At 37.2% G+C, this 17,832-nt stretch overlaps 1 protein-coding gene across 14 annotated transcripts in view; it reads left to right on the top strand.

Annotated features, from left to right (window-relative positions):
* The window catches only part of METTL8 (methyltransferase 8, tRNA N3-cytidine), an 87,747-nt gene that overhangs the window by 31,931 nt on the left and 37,984 nt on the right, over positions 1-17,832 (top strand). For 9 of the 14 annotated variants that reach the window (XM_077883183.1, XM_077883185.1, XM_077883184.1 and 6 more), the window contains 2 exons: positions 172-230; positions 6,200-6,348. The exons of 1 other annotated variant lie outside the window; for it this stretch is intronic. In XM_077883183.1, the coding sequence (XP_077739309.1) occupies positions 198-230; positions 6,200-6,348 (182 nt within the window). In that variant the 5' untranslated portion in view covers positions 172-197. The remainder of the gene's footprint in view (positions 1-171; positions 231-6,199; positions 6,349-17,832) is intronic. 4 more of the 14 variants (XM_077883186.1, XM_077883193.1, XM_077883188.1 and 1 more) reach the window with 2 other exon arrangements.

Genomic DNA, 17,832 nt, shown 5'->3' on the forward strand with positions numbered 1-17,832 from the left:
AATGAAATTCTGTCACTCTGATATTTGTATGAGCTTCAGTTCCTTTCTGAATCTCTTCCTTTGTGATTTTTTGTAGCTAATTAATTATTCATGACCGAGTCATGGCATTGAAATCTCAGAGGGCCATTGCCCTAAAGTCATGCTCATTCTATTTCATTTTGACCTTGACAGGACTTGATAAGAAGAACCACTATAGGATGATGAGCTGCAGTTGGGAAGCTATAAGCAAAGTAAGTAAAAGAAATACCATTTGAGGGCAGCCCTGGTGGCGCAGTGGTTTAGTGCCGCCTGCAGCCCAGGGTGTGATCCTGGAGACCCAGGATCAAGTCCCGCATCAGGCTCCCTGCATGGAGCCTGCCTCTCCCTCTGCCTGTGTCTCTGCCTCTCTCTCTGTGTCTCTCATGAATAAATAAATAAAATCTTAAAAAAAAAAAAAAAGAAAGGAAGAAATACCATTTGATTGTATGGACTGGAATTTGAAATGGTAGAATTAGTCTGAGCTAAGTTAGATGAAGGATGAGGACCACAAAACTCTTTGGGTGCTTCCAACAGTAAATAAAAACTTTCCAAATACCAAATAAGGATTTGTGGAGATTTTTTGTTACCTTCATTTTTCTCTGCTTTGAACTGAAGGAACTCGAACTAAATATCAGCCTTAGCAATTAAAGCACACTAAAACATGCCTAGAAGACTCTTACCTAGGTTTCTCCCTTTTAGATATCCTCCAGTTTTATTTCTGACAAACACTTGTTAACTTGAAACTATAATGAGAAGCCTGTGAGGAAAAACTGCATTGTGACCATCTGGTCAATATTCATTACCTTTACATCATACAATTTTACTACTTATCTGGGTTATGTTGGCCTCATGAAACAAAATGATAAGTGTTCTCTGTTTTCTGTAAGATGGGTGTTACTTCTTCCTTAAGTGTTTGATATTCACTAGTGAAGCCATTGGGGCTTGCAGTTTTCTTTGTAGGCAGGTTTTTTTAATTTATTTTATTTTTATTGTGAAATATACATAAAATTTACCATTTTAGCCTTTTTCAAGTATATAGTTCAGTGACATTAAGTATATTCACATTTTTAAATAAATATCACAACTATCCATCTCTAGAGCTTTTTCATTTTCCCCAACTAAAGCTCTGTACCCATTAAACATTTAACTTCCCATTCTCCTTTCCTGGCAGCCTACCACCATTCTATTTTCTGCCTCTATGAATTTGTGACTACTCTAGGAACTTCATACAGGAAGAATGATACAATATTTCTCCTTTTATGATTGGCTTATTTCACTTAGCATAATGTCTTCAAGGCTCATCCACGTTGTAGCATGTGTCAAAATTCCCCTCTTTTTAAAGGCTGAATAATATTCCATATTACGTATATGTCATTTTGTTTACTTATCTTTTAGTGGACATTCAGGTTGCTTCCACCTTTTGTCGATTGTGAATAATGTTGCTGTAAACATGGTATACAAATATCTCTTCATGTCCCTCCTTTTACTTATTTTGGATATATATCTAGAAGAAGAATTGCTGAATTGCATGGTAATTCCATGTTTACTATTTTGGGGAATTGTCAGACTGTTTTCCACAGCACCTGCACCATTTTACATTTCATCCAGCAATGCACAATGGTTCTAATTTTTCTACATCCTCACCAATACATTTTTTTTTAAATAGTAGCCATCCTAATGGATATGATGTCTGTTTTGCTTTTAATTACAAGTTTAACTTATTTAATAAATTTAGGACTATTTGAATTTTTTTCTTGTGCTGTTTTCATAAGTAATTATTGGTAAATTGTGGTTTTGATGGCATTTATCCCTTCTAATAAATGAAATAAAATTTTTCACAATACCTCCTTATTAGCTTTTCAATGTCTGTAGGGTCTGTGGTGATGTCTCCTCTTTTTTTCCTGTTATTAGAAATTTGTTTTTTCTGAAACACGAGTATTTGATACCAGTCTTGCCAGAGGCTTATTAGTTTTATTAATCTTTTCAGAGAATCAGCTTTGGCTTTGATTTTCCCTGTTTTGTCCATTTTCTATTTCATTTATTTCTGCCTTTAGTTTCTGTTATTTCCTTCTTTCTACTTACTTTGCATTCCATTTACAATTTTTCTAGCTTCTTTTCTTCTTAAGATGTTATTTATTTGGGAGAAAGAGACAGAGATAACAACAGAGATAGTGAGAGAGCATAAGCAGAGAGGAGGGGGAGAAGCAGGTTCCCCTCTGAGCAGGGAGCCCAAAGCAGGGCTTGATACTAGGACCCTGGGATCATGACCTGAGCCAAAGGCAGACACTTAACCGACTGAGCCACCCAGGTGCCCCTATTTTTCTAGCTTCTTAAGATTGAAACTGGATCATTGATTTGAGATCTTTCTTCTTTTCTGAAAGAAACATTTAAATCTATCAGTTTCCTCTAAACATTGTTCTAGCTGCTTCCCATAAATTTTGATAGTTTAAGATTTCATTGTTACTTAGTTCAACATATTTTCTAATTTACCTTAAGATTTACTAACTCATATAAATCTGACTTATAGATTATTTAGAAGTGTTTTGCTTGATTTCTAAATATTTAGGAACTTTCTAGATACTATTAAAGTTTAGATAAAAAAGCAAGAGCCAACATTATGCTCCTATAGGAGAAGCACTTTAATTTTTTTTTAAAGAGAAGCACTTTATTTTTATTTATTTATTTTTTTAAGATTTTATTTATTTATTCACGAGAGACACAGAGAGAGAGAGAGAGAGAGAGGCAGAGACACAGACAGAGGGACACATGCAGGGAGCCTGACATGGGACTCGATCCCGGGTCTCCAGGATCAGGCCCTGGGCTGAAGGCAGCGCTAAACTGTTGAGCTACTGGGGCTGCCCCAACTGAGTAAATTTTTTTTTTTTTAATTTTTAAAGTTTTTTTTTTTTAAGATTTTATTTGTTTATAGAGACAGAGAGAGAGAGAGGCAGAGACACAGGCAGAGGGAGAAGCAGGCATCATACAGAGGGCCTGACATGGGACTCAATCCAGGGTCTCCAGGATCACGCCCTGGGCTGCAGGCGGAGCCAAACCGCTGCGCCACGCCACCGGGGCTGCCTCAAAGTTTAAAGATCTAGTTGGCTTTGTTAACTAATTCACAAATTGGGCAGCATCCCGTCAAGCGAGTAGAGAAGAGCTCCAAGGGGCTACAGAAAGGAAAAGTTTTTTAAAGGTAAAGAGGGAGTGGAAAAAAGAAAATTATTAGCAAAGAATCCATTGTTTTAGGCAAGGTTGCCCTCCTTAAGAGGAACTGAAGGGTCAGTCCCTAGTGCAAACCAGGAAATTCTCATGTTGACTGGTTAAAGGTTACATTCCTGGGGGGTTAAAACTGCAGTTAGGTTAGATATTAAATCGTGTTCTACTGACTTGGGGTCTTAACCTAAGCAACACCGTTTTGGGCCTGTGGTTTTGTTTTTAACACTATTAATATAGCTCCCATCAGTTTTCTCATGCTGCATTTGTTTCATATCTCTTTGTTTTAAAGTGCTTCTCTTATAGACAGTATATGACTAGGTCTTGCTTTTTCATATAAATTGACAGTCTGTGTCTTTTAATTCGACTCCATTTACATTTAATGTAATTACTTATATAGTTGGGTTTAAATATGCCATCCTAGTATTTGTTTTCTAACTGTCCTGTTCATTTTTAGTTTCTCTGTGCTTCCTTTTCTGTCTTCTTCTGGGTGAATGGAATATTTTTAGCAATACTTCTTTATTTCAAATAAAAAAACTACTTATTTATACAGTTTCATTATGCAAATAGTAACTTATGGCAAATATTATCAAATAATATCTGTGGCAGAAATCAACTTTCTTTACCAGAATTCTATTTGGGGTTGACCCTGCCTATCTCTTCTTTTCCCATCACAAAATTGAGCCATAACCTTGTAGACATTAAGCTAACATGATAGTCATAACATAAAGCATACACCTTTAAATTGTAATCAGTGTAACTGGATTACTGCCTGCATCCTGTCACACTCTTCTGTCACTTCCTTCTACACTGTAAGGATCTTAGGAGCTACCCTGAAAAATATGAAGTAGTTTCCTTCTCATTAAATTTATGTTAGATGAGTATCATTTTTGTATTATCAATCAAACAATTAATTCACAAGCAACTTGGTGCTTAGAAGCGCCAATTTAGTTGAGAAGACATTTATATAACTTTATTATGTGTTTTTCTATAATGTATTTGTTATATAAATGTGTCATTTGTATAACAAAAAAGACAAAGAACAATGCAAGGCTGTTTGTGACTGTTACGGATAATTTAAAAATGAGGTAAGGTGTTTTTGGAGTTAATTAGAAAAACAGCTGCCTAAACAGCTGCCTGTGGAGAATCTTGATTGTTTATGGTGAGAGAAACTCGTATCTTCTTTTTCCCCCCGTCTTCCTCTTCTCTGTATAGATAAAGTATCACATGATTATTTGAAGATTAAAATTTTGTTTTGACTTGGCTTTCCTGGGTGGAAAACATTTACATCATTTTATACTTTTGAGCATGAATTGTCTCTTTCTAGGTATAATCAGTTTCTGCTCTTCAGCATACAGATTTTATGAATAATATTCATTGCAGAAAGAGAGCTCTAAAAATAATTGTACAGGTAGGGTTTTGTTAGTCTTCCATGGAACACAAGCAGGAAAAAAGAACAAAGGCATATCAGAGGAAAGGTAGTAGTAGGCAGAGCATTTAATCTCATTTGCCTCCACCAAAGAGCTTGCATTTAGCAGAGCAGGAAAAACAAACAAGAAACAGGAGATCTGCACTAGCTATTCAGTGTTTTGTTTCTCATCACTGTTAGTCACATTTGAATGGAACCATTATGGCCTTTTTGGTGTATAACTAGGCCTTTTTTTTCCTCCAAAAGAAAAATCTTGAATTTTGCGTTTAAAAGCACAATAAGATGTTTTTGACATTCTGCAGTTTGTTTTGGAAATCACAGCCTTAAAGTCCATTGCCTTTCAGTAAGTTGATAAAGGATGTACAATACACGTCATTTTTACAGAAAATAGTACCTAGATAGTCTCTAATGTGCATTATGTATACATACCTTTTAACATCTGTTTCTACCTGGCAGCTTACAGCATTAGGCTGAATGTTATGATGAACAACAATGGGGATGAAATGCTGAGTAGTTGTACGATGGATTTTTATTAGAAAAAGTAAACTCTTCAGAGCTTCTTTTTGATACTTTTCCATAAGGATTGTAAGCCAACATATTTGTCAATATATAATTAAAGTAATATACTCTTTAAATGTTTAAGTTGTTCTTCCAGAATTAGGGATGGACCAACTGATGATTCTCCTCTTGAGCTAGGATTGTAGATATTTTGTACAGGGAAATCTATTTTACACATGTGTTACTAACTATTCTTACAAATATATGTATACATGGTTATTAGAATTGCTGGGGGCAGCCCAGGTGGCTCAGCAGTTTAGTGCCACCTTTAGCCCAAGGCATGATCCTGGAGACCCGGGATCGAGTCCCATGTCAGGCTCCCTGCTTGGAGCCTGCTACACTCTCTCTCTCTCTCTCTCTGTCTCTCATGAATAAATAAATAAAATCTTTAAAATAAATTAATTAATTAAATAAAAGAATTGAGAATTGCTGGGATCATATCTTACTTCAGCATTTACTTATTATTTGACTAAATTTCATATTTTTCAGCTTAGCCTAGAGAAGGAGATTTAATAGGTGTGTTTTCTTATTCTGCTACTACTGTACTTGGGCTTTTGGTTGAGTGGTCATGAAATATTCCCAAGAAATATGTTCACTTAAAATTCCCAAATCAAAATAATAAAATCACTTTTAAAAAGCCTTTTAATACACAAAATTCAGATTCTGGGCTGACATACTTTGGCTGTGTGCTAGAAATTAAATGAACAAATACCAAACAAAGCAAAGTTGGTCAAGGCTATGACTTATGAAGAATGTCAGCCAGTGGTATACACTCTAAATATTCATTTTCCTTCTCTTAGCCTGAAAATACTTCAGGACAGAAGCTATCATGCTTACCTTTTATTTAAAAATGTTTGGTTTTCATGTCTTTTCTCAGGACATTTGCAGAATTTGCAAACCTTTTGGACCAGTTTTTGGCTATTAGATAAATAATACACTGTGTAATCCATACTGATTAATTAATCACTTGTAACTTTCCAGGTACTGTTTAGGATGAATGTGATTTGGAGAAATTCTGTTTCCTGTCTAAGAAAGGTGCCACATAGATACCAAAGTGGTAATCACCCAGTAGTCCCTCTGGGGTCAAGGATTTTAACTGACCCAGCCAAAGTTTTTGAACACAACATGTGGTGAGTTATCTTTTGACATCTGATGTTATAAATGTATGACAAACATTAACAGTGGTATTATTTTCATTTTGTGCCAAGAAAGGACTTTTAAAGTTGATCAGTATTACTGAGATCCAAAAGGCAGGGCAACTGATCCTAGTATTGCTAATTCTGAATTTCTTTGCAAATAGAATTGGAAAAATGACATTTCCCAGGTGCTTTCCTCAGCTTTGGGGTTCTTGCAGACCATCCCTGCTCACCTCTGGTCCTGACTTGCCAGCATATTGTGGGAAGGGAGGCTCTTTTTAGGTAGATCCTTCCTCCTGCCCTGCAGACCCTTCCACTTTTTACAAGTACTTGTCCATCAGCAAATGTGTATTCAGTATCCACTGCTTACTAAGACCAAGAAAAACATACTCGTGTGACCCTAGTCTGTGCTTTCAGGAAATCCATCTTCTATTTGGAAAGATAGCTATTTACAGGGAAAAAAATGATGATTAACAATACATGGCAGCAAGCTGTAAGGGCCCAATGTGTTCTTAAAAGGCATATATTCTATATATCTTGTAAGAGCAACTCAACAGTGCAAAACCACTTGTGTTTTGGCACCGGAAGGTTTTTTTTTTTTTCTTTTTTCAATTTCAGCTTTATTGACATATAACTGATATATGAAGGAAAAATTCTTTAAATGGAGAAATTCTGTCTCCAGTACATGGTACAGTGCCTGACACATAAATATTTGTGAAGTAATGACTTGGAGAGTCAAAGCTGGAGTTAAGGGCATTCTTGGTGGGTAGAAAGTCATAAAACAGAAGTGTAAGGCGTATGCAGAAGGCTATGAACAGGATAGTTTACTTGAAATAAAGACTCTTTGAGGAGATTTGTAAATGATAAAGTTGGAATGATATAGGCCAGTTGTGGGGGTGGGGGCAAGGTTGTGTGAATTCTTGAATTCACAGCTGAAGTGGAAGGCATTACAGAGCCACTGAAGAGAAATAACATTATACATGGGCTATTAAGTACTGTGCATGTATTGGGTTAACAGTATACCAACTAGACAGATCAGCAGGTAGAACTAGAAGCAGGAAAGTGCCGAGAGAGAGATTTTGAAAGAAAAATAAATAGATCTTGATGCTTTTGTAGAATAAAGGAAAAGGAAGCATTTGGGTATGAAGTTTTGATCCTAAGTGACTAATGGAAACTGATTAATTCATTCCATATTATACAATATGTGGCCACTAGCCAGATGTGGTTATTGAGCACTTGAAACCTGATTAGTCTGAATTGAAATGTGCTATAACATTTTGAAGACTTAGTACAGGCACTCTCAACCTTATCACCACCTTCTTGGAAACCTCTGTACCATGAGAGCCAAGTAGAGGAAGAAGCAAACATGCAGGCTGAAATGTAAAAGAAGAAAGATGAGGCAAAGGTCCAAGTAAACCACTAGCTTGTGTACCCATGGGAGCCACAGGAGCAGAAATAAGGAAAGCCAGAGGCCAGGGATGCTGGTACAAATTGTTGGATTGCATACCTATGTTCTAGAACATCCATCACCATCTGATCTCAGGGACCACCTTTGAGATAACCACCTTGCTTTTACCAGAACAGTCCCTTTTGGTCTTTTGCCCTGGACCTGTGACTTTCAGGAATAAATCTGTTTTCATTTGTGGCTGAATGTAACACATGTACAATAAATCATCTCTTCTGTCTTAGCTGAAGAAAAAAAAAGTACAAAAAAGGAAAGGTAACATATATCAGCAATTTTTATACTGAACTGCATGTTGATATTATTTTGGATATATTGAATTAAAATATATTATTAAAATTTAATTTAGCTTTTTTAAACATGGCTACTAGAAAATTTTAAATTACATCTATGGGTGACATTATACTTTCTCAGACTGTTGCTGATTTAGACCACTTTGCCTGCCATCATCAATATGGACAGTTAGGAGTAGGCTGTGAGATCATTGCCAGGCAATTAAACCTCCACAGGAACTTCTGGTCCTAGGCAAGCTCTTCATTTACCATTTTTTAATTCTTCATTAGAGTCTAGTGAGTTAGCTGTCTGTTCTTTTTCTGGCTGCTACCACCAGCTCTTTTGTTCAAGGTTCCTGCCTACCCATTTACTTTCTATTTTGTCTAGGCTCTCAGGAAAGCAAGGGTCCTCTGGGTCAATGCCCCGAAGGCACTGTGGGCTCACTTTGGGCTGCGGCAGAAGAATCCCTTGGGGAGTTATTATTTCACTAGGTCTAGAGGTATGGCCCAGGAATTTGTAATTTGAAAAAGCTCTTTTAGTAATTCTGTTGAGCAGCCAGGTTTAGGAATCTTTGATCTAGTTCAGTGGTTTTCAGACTTCTTCTTTAGCAGCAAAATTTTTTCCCAAGTGAAGTCCTAACATGGAATCCCAATATTTAAAAGGTAAAAACAAAGCTGGTCTTGGGATCCCTGGGTGGCGCAGTGGTTTGGCGCCTGCCTTTGGCCCAGGGCAGATCCTGGAGACCCGGAATCAAGTCCCACGTTGGGCTCCTGGTGCATGGAGCCTGCTTCTCCCTCTCCCTGTGTCTCTGCCTCTCTCTCTGTGTGTGTGACTATCATAAATAAATTTAAAAAAAAAATTAAAAAAAAAAACAAACAAAAAAAACCCTGGTCTTAATGAAGTGTAGGTATAGAGGCCTGGGGGCATCAACAGCTCCACCTCCCATCCTCCCCACCCCCAACCAATGCCCCTCACTGTAGCAGCCTCATGGATATTTAGGGTTCTTTTGATCAAAGTTTGAAACAATCAAAGTTTGAATCAAATCAAAGTCCTCCTCCACAGCCTTACCTATTCCTCTTAAAGGTTATACAGCCTGTGCCAGGATACTTATAGTGAACTCTCTCCAAAAGCAGATTCATAATAATAAAAATCATTTTCTCCAAATGAAGAGGAAAGTATTTGCTTCCTATCATCTCCTCATGTACCTGTTGTTTTGTTGCTTTGTTGTTTTTTTTTGGGGGGGGGGTGTTGTTTTTTCTTAAAGAGAAGATTTGTAAATTAAACTGAAAACCAGAAGACTGGGTGACTTTCCCCTGCCTTCAAGTCCAAGTTCTGTTCAAAAGTTCTGACTTCCTTATTTTGTCCCTTGTATTTAAGAATAGTGTTTCTTCTCTTGCTGAATTTTGACTTTTAAAAGGTGTTTCTAGGGGCAGCCCGGGTGGCTCAGCGGTTTAGCGCCTGCCTTCAGCCCAGGGCCTGATCCTGGAGACCCGGGATCGAGTCCCTCGTCAGGCTCCCTGCATGGAGCCTGCTTCTCCCTCTGCCTGTGTCTCTGCCTCTCTCTCTCTCTGTGTGTCTGTCTCTCATGAATAAATAAAAAAATATTTAAATAAATACATAAATACATAAATACATAAATAAAAGGTGTTTCTAGGGGCTCCCTGGTGGCTCAGCTGTTTAGCACCTACCTGCCTTTGGCCCAGGGTGTGATCATGGAGACCTGGGATCAAGTCCCACATCAGGCTCCCTGCATGGAACCTGCTTCTCCCTCTGCCCATGTCTCTCTCTCTCTCTCTCTTTCTCTCTCTCTCTGTCTCTCATGAATAAATAAATAAAATCTTTAATAAATAAATAAATAAAAGGTGTTTCTAGAAAACTATTATACCTGTCAGTTTTCTCTCAGAGATGTAGAATTGTCTACAATTTATTTTTCCATTTAGCTTCTAGTGTAGTTAGTACTATTTATATATGACCCTCTTTTTAAAATATTTTTTTGAGGAAAAAAGTTACCTGTTTTTATTCAGTTTCTAATATCCTGAGAAAGAATTACCCTCCAGATTCTGTATATTTGTGTGAGTGGTATTTACATCGCCCTAGTCTTTCTAAAAAATAATTTAGTTGGGCAGCCCAGGTGGCTCAGCGGTTTAGTGCTGCCTTCAGCCCAGGGTGTGATCCTGGAGACCTGGGGTTGAGTCCCATGTTGGGCTCCCTGCATGGAGCCTGTTTCTCCTTCTGCCTGTGTCTCTGCCTCTCTCTGCCTCTCTCTCTCTTTCTCTCTCTCTCTCTGTCTCTCATGAATAAATAAAGTCTTTAAAAAAAATTAAAATTAAAATAATTTAGTGAATTTCACATAACATAAAAGTAACTATTTTAAAGTGAACATTTCAGTGGCATTAGTTACATTCATGATTTTGTGCAACTAGTACCTATATCTCATTCCAAAATCTTTCCATCAATCCCCAAGTAAAGTCCCCTACGCATTAAGCAGTTTATCTTCATGCTACAGTTCCCCAGCCCCTGGCAATCACTAGTTGGTGTTCTAGCTCCATGGATTCACCTCTTCTGGATATTTGATATAAAAGGGATCATACAATATGTGACCTTTTGTGTCTGGCTATTTCACTTAGCTTAATGTCTTAGAGGTTCATCCATATTGTAGCATGTGTCAGTACTTCATTTCTATTTATGACTGAATAATATCCCATCATATGTATATACCAGTTATGGCATATATGTATATATGTATATACCATAACTGGTTTATCCATTCATCCACTGCCAGACATTTGGGCTGTATCCACCTTTTGGCTCTTGTAAGTAGAGCTGCTGTGAACATGCATGTACATGTACTTTTTTAAGTCTTTGTTTTCAGTTCATTCCTTGGAATGGAATTTCAGGATCATATGATAATACTGTGTTAACCTTCTGAGGGACTGCTAAGCTGTTTTCCACAGTGACGGAAACATTTTACATTCTGCTTAAAGACTTTTAACTATACTTAGCACAATTTTTCATTTGGGGGGGCACTGACATGAAACTATGTTCACAGTGCTTTTGAGACATGGCCCAGAGATCTGTCTATATTGAGCAACTACAGTTACTTGGAAAAATCGTTCCTTATTTCTTTTTTTTTTTTTTTCTTTTTAAGATTTTATTTATCTATTCACAAGAGACACAGAGAGAGGGAGGCAGAGGGAGAAACAGGCTCCGTGAAGGGAACCCAACGCAGGACTCGACCCTGGGTCTCCAGGATCACACCCTGGGGCAAAAGCAGGTGTTAAACACTGAGCCACCAGGGCTGCCCTTGTTCCTTATTTCATATCATTCCTAGTTTAAGTGTGTAGGAATTTTTCAGGAGATCCCTGAAATTTATAAGGAAGCAATAAGCACATGTATATATCTCTGTGACTAAATCACCTAGGCCAGTGGTTTTCAAGCTTTTTAGTATGATCCACAGTAAGAAGTACAGTTTACGTTATGGACCAGTACATGTACATATATGCATATATATATGAAACAGGAACAAAAGTTTCTTGTGTGGTTTTACCATGTGAGACATTCATTAGTAGTTTCCATTTGTTCTATTCTACTCCATTTGTTTCTTTCTCATTTTAAGTGTTGGTTAGATTAATGAAGTTGATTTCATGACTCACTAAAAGGATCATGACCTTTAGTTTAAAAATACTGAGCTAAACCATTCTCTGTAGATCCAAAATAGGACCTATATGCTACAACATGACTTCCTATTATATAACCCATTTTTTTTAAAGATTTTATTTATTTATTTATTTATTCATGAGAGAGGCAGAGGGAGAAGCAGGCTCCATGCAGGGAGCCTGACGCGGGACTCGATCCCAGATCTCCAGGATCACACCCTGGGCTGAAGGCGATGCTAAACCGCTGAGCAACCTGAGCTGCCCTATATAACCCATTTAAATACTAGACTGTTTACCGAATTCTAACAGAGTTTAGTTATCAAGATATCTTTCTTATTATATGGTCTGAATTTTCCTTATATATGTATTATTTGGTTCCTCTTACTCTGTTTCATATAGTTCTTTAATACAGTTGGTAAGTATTTTCTTTGTCTCCATTATAACATTTGTCATGAGAGGTCATCTAGATATTGAGAGCACAGACTGACTAGTGGTCTAAACTTGGAAAGTTACTCTGTGCCTTGGTTTCTACATTTTAAAAATGGAATAATAGGGATCCCTGGGTGGCGCAGCGGTTTGGCGCCTGCCTTTGGCCCAGGGCGCGATCCTGGAGACCCGGGATCGAATCCCACGTCGGGCTCCCGGTGCATGGAGCCTGCTTCTCCCTCTGCCTGTGTCTCTGCCTCTCTGTCTCTCTCTGTGTGACTATCATGAATAAATAAATAAAATCTTTAAAAAAAAAAAAATAAAATAAAAATAAAAATGGAATAATAATAGTACTATCTACCTCAAAAGGCTATTGTAAGGATTAAATTAATATATACAATGTAAAATGTGTGCACATAGTAAATAACACAGAAGAATTAGCTGTCATATTATTATCATTTTCTAACATGTACTTAAATTACTTATGTATCTGTTTTATTGTCATTATTAGATTGTGTGATGCATTAGTCTTCTTAGTTTATATCTGTTTCATAGCTATATTCCCTATATAAACACACCCAATATGTGTGTTTGTATAAGTGAATCAATATAAGATCCAATTCATATCCATTAGAAGTTTACTATTAGACTGAGAGTTAATATAATGGGTAAGTATAGGCATCAGAATCCAAATAATCTGAATGTAAATCCTGACTCTACCTCTTCCCAGCTATGTGAACTTGAGCAAGTTCCTTCATGTGTATTGTGAGTAGTAAAGGCAATAAATGTTTAGAACTCTTAGTAAGTGTTCACTGAAATAAGTGTTCTTGCTATTATTATTTGGAGAATTGAGATATATCAATGAATGATGTATCAATGAATAAATAAGTAGTATAGAGTATGTGAGGTCATACAGTGAAGGAGGTGAGGACCACAGGAATGAGCTTCAGAATAGGAAGGATTCCTAAGATGAGGATGTAAGAAAAGTTAGTAAAATTTCATGGAGTAGGTAGGATTTAAGGTGGATGCTCCATTCATCACTCCAGGCTCTGCCAGTACCTGCTGAGCACAGGCACTCCTGGTACCAGCTCCCATGCTGTTCCCTCCTTACTTGGTGGCCTTATCCTCCATAATGGCCTTTCTCCCAAAGAGTGGACCCTTAAGCTCCATTCTGATTAGGAAGCTGTCCAAAGCTTATTTCTCAAACTGTCTCATCTCTCCCACCCCCACCCCCCCAAAAAAGGATGAAGGATGAGGAGGATTTGAATAGTGAAGACTATTTGTTCTAGACAAGAGGTAGCATGAGCATTTGAGAATACATGAAATGTATTCCAAAGTAAGCAAATGGACCAGCCCAATTGAAAAGGGAAGTTTCACATTTTGAATGCAGGTGAGGGGATCCCTGGGTAGCTCAGTGGTTTGGTGCCTGCGTTTGGCCCAGGGCATGATCCTGAGGACCCGGGATCGAGTCCCACATCAGGCTTCCTGCATGGAGCCTGCTTCTCCTTTGTCTGTGTCTCTGCCTCTCTCTATATATCTGTGTCTCTCATGAATAAATAAATAAAATATTTAAAAAAAAGGAAAGAAAGCAGGTGAATGGTGTGACAAGAGAAGTATTTTAGGAACGCTAATCAGGCTCTGTTATTCAGAATACTTAGAGTTGACCATTATAGAACATGAAGTGATATCTTTTATCTCCAGCCCTTTTTTGTATATTGACATGTACCCATCACTAGGTTAAGTTCTGTGGAGGACTTAAGAGAGGAAATGATTACTGCTCTAAAGGAACTCCAGCCCATTTCACTAAGAAGCCTGAATTCTCCAGATAAAGAAGATGGGATGAATCTGAAAAAAAGTGTTCCTCCTCCAACAAAATGAATAACAAGTAATAAAAGCTAGCAAGAACTATACCAATAGCAACCACAAAAGTCCATAAACATGGAGAATTAGTGGTCAAGGAAAGAAACTATAGATTCATGTGGCTCAGAGTGGCTCCTAACCTCACCTTCATCTCTCAGAAGTAGTACCACGAAAAGAAGGTCAGCAGACAGATCATTACTCATACTCATTAGTAGCCCTGGCAAAGGTTGAAAAAGAACCCTTGAAAATAAATGGCTTTGCCTATGGTCACAGAATTTAAGGTCTCAGCAGAGCAAGAGAAATCCTGAGGTTCACTATTTTCCAGGGTTCCATACTGAATTGAGAGCACTATCCCAAGCCCAAGAGAAACCTCCTTAGGAATAGGACACATCTTAATTAGATAAGTGAATTAGATTAATATAGGACTTAATGAATCTCAAAGAGAGAAAGGGAGGGAAGGAGGAAGGAAAGAAAAGAGAAAGCAGATTCACACCTTCATAAAGGCTGTCCACTACCCAGTAGAGTCTCCCCTTTCTTTCCCACCTCTGTTACCTCAGAATATGGGAAAGTGGAAGAGTGCCCGTGTGGCTTAGTCGGTTAAGCATCTGACTTCAGCTCAGGTCATGATCTCAGGGTCCTGGGATAGGCCTGCATGGGGCACCCACCCAGTGGGGAGTCTGCTTGTCCCTCTGCCTTTCCCTCTACTCATGCTTTCTCTGTCGAGCACATGCTCTCTCGCAAATAAATAAATAAAATCTTTCAAAAAATATAGGAAAGTGGAGAAAATATATAATACTAAGACTTCAAACTGGAGTTTACAGAGAAAGATAAATGGATCTCTAAGTGAGGTTGGATGTCAAGGAAATTTATCTGTAGAAAAATAGAAATGGAAAGAAAGAAGGAAGGATAAAGAATATTGCATGCATTATAGATTAGTTGCATTTTCTAATATTTTGTGTAAAGAAAGGGAATCACAATATGTATGCTCTTTTTTGTCAGGCCTCTTTCACTAAGATTATTTTAAGATTTATCTGTATTGTTGCATGTATCAATAATTTGCTCATTTTTATTGTTAATATAAGACTCATGAGAATATATAAAAAGCTCACAAATTTAGTAAACAAGGATTCATAATGAAAATATATAAAAAGTTCTCAAAATTCAATAAACAAATAACCCAACAAAATAGGCAAAATATTTGAACAGACACTTCGCCAAAGAGGATACATGGATAATAAGCACATGAAAAGATGATCAACCATCATTAGTCATTAGGGAAGTACAAATTAAAGTCACAATGAACTACTACTACAAACATCATAATAGCTGAAATTCAAAATACTGTACTGAGTGTTGGAGAGGATGTAGATGAACTGGAAGTTTTGTACACTACTGGTGGGAATATAAAATGGTATAACCATTTTGGAAAATAGCTTAGTAGTTTCTTAAAAAATTAAACATAGGGCAGCCCTGGTGGCTCAGCGGTTTAGTGCTGCCTTCAGCCCAGGGTGTGATCCTGGCGACCCAGGATCGAGTCCCACGTCAGGCTCCCTGCATGGAGCCTGCTTCTCCCTCTACCTGTGTCTCTGCCTCTCTCTATCATAAATCAATCAATCAATCAATCTTTAAAAAAAAAAAACAATAATTATGCTGAGTAAAACTAAAAATAAAGAGTATATATTATGCTCTTAGTGCTATAGTAGAAAATGTAAACTAATATATAGAAACAGAAAGCATGCTGACCAGTGGATGTCAGGGGAGTTGGAGAATGGTGGTAAGAAAGGGGCAGCCTGGGTGGCTCGGTGGTTTAGCACCGCCTTCAGCCCAGGGCCTGATCCTGGAGACCCAGGATCGAGTCCCACATCAGGCTCCCTGCATGGAGCCTGTTCTCCCTCTGCCTGTGTCTCTGCGCCTCTCTCCCTCACTCTCTATGTCTCTCGTTAATAAATAAAATCTTAAAAAAAAAAAAAAAGAAAAAGAAAAGAAAAAAAGGAAGGAAAGGGAGGACCAGAAATGCCTGGGTGGCTCAGTTGGTTAAGTGTCTGCCTTTGGTTCAGGTCATGATCCTAGGGGCCTGGAATCAAGCCCCATGTTGTGTCAGGCTCTCTGCTCATTGGGAAGCCTGCTTCTCCCTCTCCCTCTTCCTACTGCTCCCCCTGCTTGTGCACATGCATGCTTTCTCTTTCTTTGTGAAGTAAATAAGTAAAATCTTTTTTTAAGAAAAGAAAGAAAGGAAAGCCTGGAAAGGAGAAATTATAAAGCCACACATGGAAACTTTTGAGTATGATGGGATATATTCATTATCTTGATTGTAGTGATAGTTTCATGAGTGTTTCCATATGTCAGAACTTATCAGATTGTGCACTTTAAATATGTGCAGTTTACTGTGTGTCATTTATACCTCAATAAAATAATGAAAAATATGGTTATATCCATACATTGGAAAATAATGTACCAGTTAATAAAAATAAGAGAGATCCATGTATATTGATATCAAGAGATGGCTAGGATATGTCATTAAACAAAAGGAGCAAGTTGCAGAAAAATAGTATGTCTCATTTTTATTAAGGAACTCTTGTACATGTGCTACATGTGTATACAAATCTTTGTTTTTATATGCATATAGAGAAAAGCCTGGAAATGTTTACATCATGCCTATAAGTATTTATCTCAGAAATGGGCATGAGAATGAGAGACTAAACTTTATATTTTATATGCATTAGTATTGTTTGAATTTTTAAAAGAATGCCTTCTATGTACCCATTCCCATCTTGCTATGTACCTGATAAATTCTTTATTCTTTAATAACTGATTACGACTTCTCTTCTCATTAACAATTTTGAGTTTTGCCAAAATCTCTTCATCTTTATGTCTCCAGTTCACAGCTCAGTGCCTGAAAGGTATAGGTTCTCAATAAATGTTTAATGAGGGAAGTGGGTATTGGTTTCTTCCAGCTGCTGTGATCTCTATTCCAATGTATGCAGAAGTGAGAAGGCATTGTTTCTTTTTGTGTATCTTTTATAAGTCATTCCTAAGTAAGAAACTGATACACTAATGAAAATAGTCCATGGAAATGTTTATGAGAGCTGAAAAGAAAAGTAGGCAGCCAGGAGTCATAAGTATAAGTGAATGTCAATAGTAGAAAAGATTTAATCGAAATTAGTTAAATTATTAGCTGATATACCTATAACAACTGTGTTTCATTCATCTGAGGCTCACATTTGTTTCACTGATTAGCATGTCTGAAATCATGATACATCTTATCATGTATCTAATTGGAGTGGTTTTTCCTTCTTAATGGTACAGAAAATAATTGTATTTTAGGTTTGAAGAAAGAGGATAATTATAATTTCAAAGTACTTAATTATATACCATTTTGAGAATTATAACTCTTATTTTACTAATACGAAAATTGAGAAACACAAAAGTTAACTGATTTTTCACTACCCTATATCAAAGTTAACATATAGAATATTTGTTATTGTTAGAAAAACATTAAAACCTTTTGCTATATGGATAAATGGACAGTAGACATGGAAAGTTGATCTAGGAAGAAGTACACTGAACATTTGGGGAAATAGACAACTGTAAAAGAGGTACAAATTAAAGAGTAACATGCCTTTTTATATCTATTAAAATAATATCAAAAAAGAAAAAGAGAATAAGGGCCTAGGTAGCTCAGCCAGTTAAGTATCTGACTCTTGATTTCAGCTCAGGTCATGATGTCAGGGTCATGAGATTGAGCCCTATGTGGGGCTCTGTGCTGGACATGCAGCCTGCTTACAAGTCTCTCTCCTCCCC

This window comes from Canis aureus, chromosome 34 (genome assembly GCF_053574225.1).
Source record: "Canis aureus isolate CA01 chromosome 34, VMU_Caureus_v.1.0, whole genome shotgun sequence".
In the NCBI taxonomy this organism is placed as follows: domain Eukaryota; kingdom Metazoa; phylum Chordata; class Mammalia; order Carnivora; family Canidae; genus Canis; species Canis aureus.